General features: G+C 38.7%; 1 protein-coding gene across 2 annotated transcripts in view; it reads left to right on the top strand.

Annotated features, from left to right (window-relative positions):
* The window catches only part of LOC104527212 (epithelial splicing regulatory protein 2), a 46,185-nt gene extending 37,056 nt beyond the window's left edge, over window positions 1–9,129 (top strand). Inside the window, exons 16-17 of one of the 2 annotated variants that reach the window (XM_010170874.1) lie at window positions 4,652–4,763; window positions 7,735–9,129. In XM_010170874.1, coding sequence (XP_010169176.1) covers window positions 4,652–4,741 — 90 coding nt within the window. In that variant the 3' untranslated portion in view covers window positions 4,742–4,763; window positions 7,735–9,129. The remainder of the gene's footprint in view (window positions 1–4,651; window positions 4,764–7,734) is intronic. The other variant, XM_029085674.1, reaches the window with a different exon arrangement.
* Window positions 9,130–11,152: the final 2,023 nt, after the last annotated feature.

The raw sequence follows: 11,152 nt of genomic DNA, 5'->3' as shown, positions 1-11,152 counted from the left end.
AGAGGAAGAATTCCCACTTACTGGTATTTGAAGTCATCTGGCAATACAGACATTATATGCTCACTTCATGCACTTGGAATATAGTATGCTGTTTGTATTGCTTTATTCCTAAATTTATCTTCCACCTGGAAATGTTGCCTGTGTGGAGAAAGCGTCTGAGACTGGGTCTAGTAAATGAGTGGCTATTGTTTCTGTCTGTTGCCTCCCATGCTGGAAGCAAGAGACTAAAGTGGCACCATCTTCAAGCTGTATTTTTGGGAACAGGCATTACATATTTCGTTATCTATTCCACAAAACATTCAGGTGGTGTCTGTTCCACAGAGCATTCAGGTGGTTGCCAGTGCTTGTATCGGTACAACTGATAGACCCTAAATTGGCCTTGCTATAAAGTATTTCTCCTGGTTCTTGTGCCAAAGGTTGCAGTTACCTAGTCATCAAGTCAGATTCTATGTTCCAGGCTTACTATATCTAGACATTTTTCCAAAGTCTGAGGGCTGGATTTCTTCCCTTTGGGAACTGTTCTGTGACAGAGTTTATTGGTAGTTTAGGCTAGAATTGCAGCTACAATGCTGAAGTGGCAATTTTGCCCATGATGTTTTCCTTTCCAGGTGAGAACTATTTTTATCTTTCATTTCCTCTTGGTTTTTTTCCCAGTTGGGGCATGTCTAAATATACTTTCCAATTCTCATTTTGTTTATAGCAATGGATTATTTTTTTCCATGCTGTTTTAGACTGGTCTTTGAATGTCCAATGTAGGAACTGCAAAAATGAAATGGAAATCAATGTCTCGCTGGTTAGTGACCTGGTTAAATCTGTGCACAGCCTGTGGGGGGACAAGGACAGTCCCATAATCCCCCTCAACATAGCAGGTATTTCTGAAAGAAGTAAACTAGCTTGAAGGAAAAAAGCAAAAAAAACACCCAAAAAACAAAAACCAAAACATGTACAAGGGGAGAGTGTAGTATACTACCTCTTTATTAACCAGTCTGTCTCTGATTCCTATCATCTTAAAAAGCTTTGTACTGCTGTAAGCATAGCAGAGAGTTTGTCTGGGAGATGCTACCATGCTGGAGGTAATTGTTGGTCAGAAATGGTCATCTCCTTTAGGAGAGAGGAGTTAGTGTTACTTAATATAAATCTGTCATTTATTATTATAATACAGTCTATTGTAATATGTTATTTAATATTATAACTGTTATTTAATATACATGAGTTGAAATATCTCTGCCATTTTAAGTGTTAATACCTAGAAAGATATGTAAGGTAAACTGCCGAGTCTGTAAAGAAGCAACACGTCCTTCAGGAAACATCACTTTGCCATTGTTAACAGACATGTCTTAAGCTATAAAAGTCCCCACTGTCACAGGGAAGCTAACAACAAGAAGAACATAGGGAATAGGAAGCACTATTTTTCACTACCCAGTGCAATCTCTAGTCCAATCAGTTGTGGCTCTTTGTTCAGTGTATATATACATATTCTTCCTGCCATCTTGCAGCCTGGCATAGAGCTAATTGTTGACCCTAGAATCTTATTTAGTAACCACTTGCAAAGGTTCTGTTTTGCTTCCTTCTCTTAGGTTAGGTTCTAAATGCAAACCTTATCCCATACCTAGTTTCCATATTTAGTTTCCATCTTTCTTGATCCTAGCTCCCATCTCTGATCACTGGAAGGAGTCAGCATAGCACCAGAGTGTATGCTGAGAACCATATCCTGATGTCCTTAATATCTGAGGCTGACTTTTCTGATGGATCTCTTTGTTTAACAACAGTATTTATTCTGTGTGATCTTCCTTACTGGACTAAGCTAGACTTCTTGATGACTGCTTCAATGGGAAAAGAGAAATTGCTTTATTATCTGAATTTATTTCTGTGTTCTCCTTTAGTCATTCTAGGAAATAAATTTCCCTTGTTCATCATCTGTGAGCATGTGAGATAATCCAATTTAATAGGATGAGCCGAAGGAAAACTTTGATAGAGATTGTATTTCGTAGATTAAGTAATGGCTTAAAAAGCTGTATTTTAATGCTACTATCAACATACTGAGAGTAAGTGGAAGCCCCTGGGTGAGAAAGAGTCACAGAATCTTTTAGGTTGGAAGTCCGACCCCCCAAGAGCTGTGAGCTCAACGGGAGGAGGGGAGAAGGCAGCAGCGCTGAGGAAAGAGGCTGTGTTTCAGTTCAGAGAAGCAAGGAAGGTGGGAGTGAGATGATAGTGGGATAAGAGTACTGGAGGCACTAACAGTGAGGTCTACTTTTAGTTTTATTTCACGTAAATTTAAGGGGAGCTATTGCAGTACTTAGTATGCACACACGTATATAGTATGTAGAATGCACACAAGTAACTATTGCCAGTTACTTGTGTGTTAAGGGTAGGTATTTAAAAATACAACATGAAGTTTCATATTATCTCAGTATTATTGTACTGTCTCAGGTCTCAATAACATTTTCACAGGAGACAAACTACTAGAATCTAGCTCAGTCAACTTGCAACTCGTTATACTGGGGGGTTAAATCACTAGGTGGTATTTTTCAAATCTAAATGGAAGTAGAATTTCACCTACTGCATTGCAGGTGAAGCTAGCCAAACTGTGTTTCCATTTTGAGCAGTGAGTTCATAGCTTTACCCTTGGCTTTACACTTTATCCTGCGTGGTTGGATGTTTTTGTTTTGCTCTTATGGGTTTCTGAACTGCAGACAGAATCAGAAGTATTCATGATCATGTACTTCCTCAGGCAAGTTAGGTTAGTTTGCATTTCGTTCGCAGGGAATAAACATTTCCCCCACTTCATTTCCTAGCTTGGTTTGCAGTACTGCTCTTTGATGAGTTTGAAGACTTTACTGTTCCACAACTGTTTTAATTAACTGCAGTCTCTTACCTGTCTTTCTTGTGATTAGAAGTTGCTTCTATGGCTAGGTATTTTTATTTTTTTCCTTTCTTGTTTTTCTTTCTTTCTTTTTTCTTTTAGGCCTAGACCTTAAGCTCTGACAACTTTTGACATTTCTGTGCAGAGTAGTTTTCCCATTTTCAGGTTTTCTTCATTCTTTTTACATTTCAAGTATAACCTTTTAAACATTGTCCCTCATAAGAGACTATAGACCTTTACCTACTGTACATCTACTGAAAATCTAAAGTATGTACTATCTTGAGACATTCCTTCCAAAGAGTAAACTTACATTTTGTAGATTTGTTTCAAGGGCAGGTCTGGGAACTGATAAACCTAATATTTGCACGGTCTGGTTGCCCTGGCAGAGACTATCTAGAAAATACTTCTTATATTTGTCTTTTACTTAATGGCATGGGTCTAGATGTGAAGGTGGCTAGAATTGAGTAGTAAAAATTCTGGGAGGTTCTTTTCTTTTACATTCTTTGGGCTCTTGGTTATTGTTCTCTGTGGAAGGTGTATACTGTGATGGTGGTTTTTTTTTTTCTTTTCAACTTTACTTTGGATGGATACAACATGTCCTGTATGCCCAAATAGAATACTTTTTCCTCCCTAAGCTGGCAGGAGACTTCTTGTATTATAGAAATATCCCAGGAAGGCAGCACACAGTATGTCTACACTGTGTGCATTTGTCAATCCTCTAAAATGTTCGTGCAAAACAACCATTTTAGGAAGAGACAGGAAACTCTTCTTGCCACTGAAAGGATAATCTGTAACTTGGGTTATGCTAAATATTTTGTTTTATGAATTCCAGGAGCCACTCCAGTAGTCTTTATAGCATGTGCAGGTATGCTCAGTCCCTTTCCAGGATATGTGATTTTGGAAAGATTATGAGATAGATACAAAACAATGTTTCATGTTTCCCAAGATCTATTTACTGCCTATAGATTTCCTACTTGTAGCAGGCCCTCCAACAGTATGCATGATTACTGTTCAGGCTCAGGATCTCAAATATTTCTTAGATCTACATGTGGGATTTTTTTGTTTTAATTTATTGGTGTGACTGTACTGTACAGTCACTAGTTTTATTTTAATAGTCTTCTACTACAAACCAATCACGATGCATATACTGTATAGTTTATTTCTTTTTCCTATATGGGAATATACTATACTAGTATAAATGCTATTTTATCTTTTAAATGCATTCATGCTGGGACATTGTTTTTCTTTAACTATACTGGTATGTAGCCTATGCAATGCAAGTAGCATATGCAGCTCAAGTGTTTATCGCTCTATCCTAGAGAAGCTGCAATTGATTTCCATGACTGCATAAAAGATCTGAATGAGATCTGTACACTTCTTGTAATCCCCCACTTCAGTAAGTGTGCTGGAAAATGCTCAGCTGTCCCAGTGAGAGTCATTACTTAAGAGTTTTGTTACTTGATGCTGCTGTCTCATGAACAGAAGGAAAAAAAGAACACTTCATGGTCTGAACTATTTCCCTTCCTTGATAAGGAACAATTCAGATACACAGTTTAGAATGTTCCCCACATGCGTTACTTTAAATCTATTTCTACAACTGGTAATTCAGTTAATGTATTTTTTTAATCTTGCATAAAAATAGTGTCTGTTTCCTGCCAATTCACTGTCTCCTGCCAGTTATTATAGCTGATGCTCTTAATTATGGTTGCAAATGATCATCTGTGTGGCTTACTGTACCAGAACTGTTCCTTCTCTTGCTGATTATCATATATCACACTTGTACTGTAGTATGCACCTGATGACTACAATGGCCTTATTCAGCTGAGCGATCAAGCAAGGAGTGTGTTACAAGCACCGAAAGAGTGGGTCTGTTTGTAACTCTTTGTAACTTCTGAAGAAGGTAAGATGTGACTGACAGAAACTGGGTCTCCAGTGGTGAATGGGAAGGGAAAGAAGGGCTTGGTGATACAGAGTTTTTTTGCTTATGGCTTTTCCCTCTTCTTAGCTTGCATTGGGATCCTTGCTTTAACCTTTCTGCTTTTGTCGTATTAAAAAATCAACTAACCTAAAGAAATAGGCCAATGTGATCTGTAGTTGCTGGGACAACAGTGGTGGAGGTAGTGTGATTGCCTGGTTCTGCTCTGATGGTGTGTTAAGCTTCCAGAAGGGTTTATTAGTGTTTGTTTCTCTTGTGAAGTTTTCAGTCCAATAATTTATTTTCAATTTAGGAGTAGAAGATTATTTTTTTCTGGATATGGCTACAAAGTGCACACACATGTATGTGCAAAAAAGCCTCAAACTTCTAGCTTTCTCTTTCCTGTATCGCATAGCTGTCTAGAGATTAATTAATCTGTTTCTTGATCTCCCTAATGCAATGTGAACTATTACTTTTATTTTTTTAAGAGGAGGTTTCTTTGGTATAGTGGTTTTCTAATGCAACTAATGAAATTTGCTAATGGTAAACTTTCCTGCATTTTTGTCACTAACACATAATTCTTAAAGAAATTTTCTTGTGACCTATGACTTTGTGATACTATTGTATTCTATTCAAAATGCTACTGATCGGTTACGTTTTTTTTTCTCCTTAAAAAAAACCCAAAACCCACACAAAAATTTCAATACAAAAACTGGCAATCAGATACTGTGCCTTGATTGAATTAACTTCATAGATAAAGCTACCTTCACATAATCACCATCAACTCAATTGTCTGCAAATTAGTTGGTTTCTCATTATGCTGTTAGATCTGCTAAGGAGAAGGTGGATTAGAGGCTGCATGGTCTGGTGGTGTACATTATTATTCTGAGCATTTCCATATTTATGTGATCTTGGACAATCTGTTTGGTTCTCCTATTTTACACAAATTAACTGGAAAATCAGAGCAGCAATAGGGTTCTACTATGTATGAGATGGAAACAGTCTTTGACTAGAAAATAATTAATGGAATTGCTCATCCTGAATTTTAAGCAGTCCAAAGTCGTATCATACAGAGAACCACTCTTCACTCTAGAACAAAACATCCAGAAATCAAGATTTGTAAGGATCTGAATCTCTATTTTAAAGGTATATGTACATAAAGAAAATGTATTTCTATCTATAAATCTATATAATAAGAATCTAAAACTAGCATGTCTTAAAATGAAACAGAGGGTTTTATGTAACCCTTTTAATTATGTTGTTTGCAGAATATGTAGACTTCTCTGCTAAATGTCTATGCAACTTTTATAACGTGAATTTCCAGATCCTTACCCTGTTATTACACCAAGGCTGCTACTTAAACTACTTTTTAAAGCTCTCCTCTGTGCTCAGAGGTCTAACTGTGCTCCATGTGTGTTTTCAGATAGCTCTGAACTGCAATATTAAATTTACATTCAGAATGGATGTGCTAAATGACTTGATTCCAGATGGTTTCACAGCAAAGAGCTGGCTTAGAGCAGACCACCTTTTAGCTCAGACTTGTGGCTCAACCCAAACTGTGTACAACTTCCTCTTTGAGCATAGTGTTATTCTGAAATAAACCAAGATTACTTCCAAACCTGAACTGAGCTTCAGACATGATGTTTTGTCATTTGAATTTCTTTCTGCATGCTGTTTCTTGACTAACTTTAGTTCTGGGAGAAGAAATCCTATAAAGTCTGTACTAACTGTCTTATACATGCTTTTAATTTCTAAAGTGTACTGTTGCTTATATCTTAAGAATACTTTTACTGCCTGATAAGTGTTTGGGTGAGCGAAGCTCTGGCATGTACTTGCTTTATTTTCATATGTTTGAATGTAAAGCTGGTCAGAAACTGCTGCTGGGAATAACTGAGAAGTCTGGTATTTCTTGCAGTATACCAGGCATGCATAAATTCTGCAGAAAGTGAAGCTCTTAAACATTTTAACCTCTTATAAAATCATTTGTCATGTCATGCACTTAATTTGAATTGGGTTAATACTCATAAAAATGGTTGGTTTTCCAGCATAGACCAAATGTTTTGTCTGGCACTGATTTTTCCAACAAATTAATCTTGTATGCTGAGCTTTTGATCCTTCAACCTTTGATTTTGAAACTTCACTGAGATTCATTTCTATCCAACAAAGAGGGCTCCCGAACTTAGCTTGGAAGGACTTCCAACATGTTGTGAGAAATGGCTGGGGTACCATAGGGCAGACGGAGATGTCTGCTTTAAACTCAGCATTTTGAAAATGCCTTTTAAGAATTCACGAGGGCAAACGCCCTCCAAAGTAAATCAACTCCAATGACTAAACGAATAATCTCATTTGCTATCCTGCTTTTTTCTCAGCCTTGTTAAATTTACAATAAAGGTGTATTTAATTCAGTTGCACTGCACTAAATTTTACTGAACAATCTTTCGTGTACTGTATACCTGTGTTAAGTTCAGCAGCTCATCCTCCCAACACAGAACTCTCAAACACCTCTATCAGCTCTATCTTTTTTTTTTTAAAGTTTTCATGTGAGTATTCACGTGCCTTATAGCCTTTGCCATTTGTCCAGTAGTCCAAATGGTACAGGAGTTATTTACTGAATGCCTGGACTTTCTTGCTCCATTTACCCTTTATTAACATCTAAATCTTTCTTATCTTGTCAAACTTTATTTAATCTGAATTACTTCTCCAGCAAAATCTTTGCATGGAATTATGTGCACATCATTCTGCTCAGCACAACAGCAGAATAAGAGGTGCTGCTGTTCTCCAAGCCAAACTTTTAATCTTCAGTCCTTTCTCCTCCTTGCAAATCTTGCATCCAGAATCTTTTTGCCACAGAGAGGAGTGGAGTGGACCAGAAGCACAGCAATAAAAACTGCATTTCTGGGTGTGGTCTCTGGTCTCAGTAATTCTTTTTTTCTTTTTTCTTCTTGTACCATTGCAGCTCCATGTAGATTCCATCCTCGTGCTTTACAACTTTAGTGGCCAGCCCAGTGGAGAGGCATTAGTGACTTTTCCAAGCCTGGATCTAGCTAAGAAAGCAGTGGCTGAGAAAAACGGACAGCTCCTGGGAAGCCGCTATGTAGAACTGTACCTGGTTTAACTAAACACTCTTTGGGGGACGGGGAAAGAATGTCGCACTAAACACCATGCCTTTTGCAAAATAAGAAGTCTTCCCTTGCCACCCAGGCAGCAGCAAACGTGCCTTTTCAACGTGGTATGTTGGAATGTAGAGTGGTACATGTCCTGTATTTAATTTGAGAAATGGCATATTCTATGCCAAGATAAAGTGAAACCAAAAATGATGCAGTTAATTTACTTAACTTCTAATGTACCTGTTTAAAAATAAGCAAGCCCGCTCCTGGCATCTAGTTAATTCTGAAGACAATCTAATAGCACTTCAGCTATCGCAGCCATGGGAGAAACCTGTTCAGTAGCATTTGAAGTGGAAAGTTAAGCTTGAGTCATTCAGATTCTTCTGTGTTTAGTTTTTAAGAGTTTACACTTGACAAAGTGTCTGATTTTTGTAGAGTTTAAACGTCTTTAGAAAGGTCTTCTGGAATGCATAGCTTTCCCAGTTCAAAGCGTAGATCATATTGATTTTTTGTTGTTGTTGTTGTTTTGTTTTGTTCTTGACTGGAAAATACCACGATGCTGGACCCCAAATGCAATTGTGCTTTCTCACGTTTTCATTATATGTTGTTTTGCAAAAGCCATATTTGTCTTTCTTACTAATGTACTGCTGCCAACGTGTAAAGCAAAAAAAATAAAAACAATGGCAAAACCAGAAAAATCCTCCCTGCCCACCCATAACTCCCTGCCCTCAGCCCTGACGTTTTAGTCTCTACAGGACAAAAATGGCACATAAACCTGAGTACTAATAAGTTATATTTTTTTATTTAAGCATAATAGCTTTCAGATACTGTATTAAAGATTTTGCTCTAGTTTATGTGCATGCAATTTGTTTACATCTTTAAACTACTTTATTTGTATATTATGAAACAACAAGATATGTTGAAATCTAAATCCTCTAGTGCATGCTTTTTTCTTTTTCCCTGTGTGTGTATATACATAAGCTAGAAGTACTTTTACGTCATGTAGCATGTGTTTAAAAAAAGACATCTGCTGTAGAAGCACTAAATGACTTTGTTTTTACTGTGCCTTACTTCAAAACCATTCCAAGTGCAATACCAGCAGAGCAAAATGTAATGAATCCTGTTGTGACATGTTCATGGATGCCTGAATTGATCTTTTTTTTGTTAGTGTACAATTTGAGTTGTACTTAAAGGAACTGAATGATGTATGCTTCTTTATATTACAACAAATAAAGAGATGCTTATGATGTGTATTGGTTTTTGAAAGTAACTTGCGCTTTGTTTTAATGTATTTTCCTGGGGCATCGTTTTCTGATAAATAACCTTTTACTCATTTTTTTCTTTCTCCTAGATTTAGGTAAGCATATGGACCTTGTGAGAATGGTGTGATTTTTCTTTCTTTTTTCTTTTTTGCATACACTGGTAAGCCAGCAATATGCATGACCTATATTTCTCTTGCAGTGGAACACTTTTTAGGGGATATGATGTAACTGTTTACACGTTTAGTTCTCCTTCTGGTGCTAGAGGAAACAAAGTATTGAACTTGAAATTGTGTTCGTGTTTGGATTTAATTGGCCCACTGGGTCATTCCCTTTTCTGTGCAACACAAAATGCTAAGTTTATGTCATGATGGAGCCAGATAACCTTTCTGTAGTAAAAACAGAGTGGGGAGGAGAAACTAATGTTTGTTTCTGTCTAGTCAGTAGCATCCTATGCCAGGTGCCATTTCATCATTAAAACATGCCATCTGAAGTTTTATCACAAGCAGGTGCGACTGGAGAGAAAGCTTTTTCATCACTTGTAGACTGTTTAAATTAATCTGTGTCCAAGATTTGTCTTGGTGAAGTCTACCAAACATTTTACTTTTAAAATAATACTGGAGAGGACTGCACCATTATAATTAATGTTTTTATGGTACCTTTGAGAAGAATGCTTCTCCCTCTTAACATTTTTGTGAGTCTCTATCCTGAGCAATACGTACCTATGCCATGTAGCTGCCAGTACAGTTACATTCTACCATGATCCAGGTGGTCACCTCTTGATCGTGGCTTTGCAATGAGTTGAAACATCTTATTTTTCTTTTAGTAGTCTGTGTGGAACTTGTGGTTTTCTGTTAGCTAAAATGATGCTTAATCTACTAGAGGCATATAGTCTTTTTACAGCTCCTTCCGTTGTTTGTGTGATTTGTGCCCTCTGTGGCAGGTTGGGAAAGCTGGCATGGAGCACCTCAGCCATCACAGAATCACAGAATGTTAGGGATTGGAGGGATCCATGTTTTAGTTGTACGCATCCCCTCACTCTTTTAAGACCTTTATGGGTTAGGCAATGATGATTGCAGTTTAAAACTTCAGTGCAGTCCCAGGCCATGAACTGAAATGTATCGAGCTAGCTATTAAAGAAGTTTAGCTATCCCCAACTGCTATTTTAATCCCTGTATAGCATGAATCGCAGAATGTCAGGGATTGGAAGGGACTTCAAAAGATCATCCAGTCCAATCCCCCTGCCAGAGCAGGAACCTAAATGAGATCACACAGGAAGGCGTCCAGGCGGGTTTTGAATGTCTCCAGAGAAGGAGACTCCACACCCTCCCTGGGCAGCCTGTTCCAGGGCTCTGTCACCCTCACTGTAAAGAAGTTCCTTCTCAAGTTTAAACGGAACCTCCTGTGTTCCAGCTCACACCCATTGCCCCTTGTCCTACCATTGGGCATCACTGAGAAGAGCCTGGCTCCATCCTCCTGACATTCACCCTTAACATATTTATAAACATTAATGAGGTCTCCCCTCAGTCTCCTCTTCTCCAAGCTAAAGAGCCCCAGCTCCCTCAGCCTTTCCTCAGCAGGGAGATGCTCCACTCCCTTCATCATCTTGGTGGCTCTGCACTGGAACCAGTTACAGAACTGGAATTCGGGCATGTCGGGCTCTGTGTTTGTGTAAAACCAGACACGTGTGACTCGAGCAGCGCACAGTTTTCAGAAGTTACCTGTGTGAAATGGCTGCCAGGGCAGCGACAGCGTTTTGGTGAGACCAGGCACCCCTGTGCGGGTGCCAACAGGCTAGGCTTGGGGATGCTCTTACTCTGACCTGAAAATGACAGTAGAAGGAAGCAAACAGCGGCAGAAGCGGCACAGCTCGCTGCCACGGACACGGCTCCGCTCTGTGAAACTTAACAAGAACAGTAAAGAAAGGGGGTGGCTGCCCGGCCCTGCTGCGGGGCGCGCGGGAAGGCGGGCGCGAGGCCCCTCCTCGCGGCCGCTCGCGCGGCCGTTG

The sequence above is a fragment of the Antrostomus carolinensis genome, unplaced genomic scaffold, assembly GCF_000700745.2.
Source record: "Antrostomus carolinensis isolate BGI_N321 unplaced genomic scaffold, ASM70074v2 scaffold19786, whole genome shotgun sequence".
Lineage (NCBI taxonomy): Eukaryota > Metazoa > Chordata > Aves > Caprimulgiformes > Caprimulgidae > Antrostomus > Antrostomus carolinensis.
The sequence above is the reverse complement of the archived record's forward strand: the minus strand, read 5'-3'. Positions and strand labels throughout refer to the sequence as shown.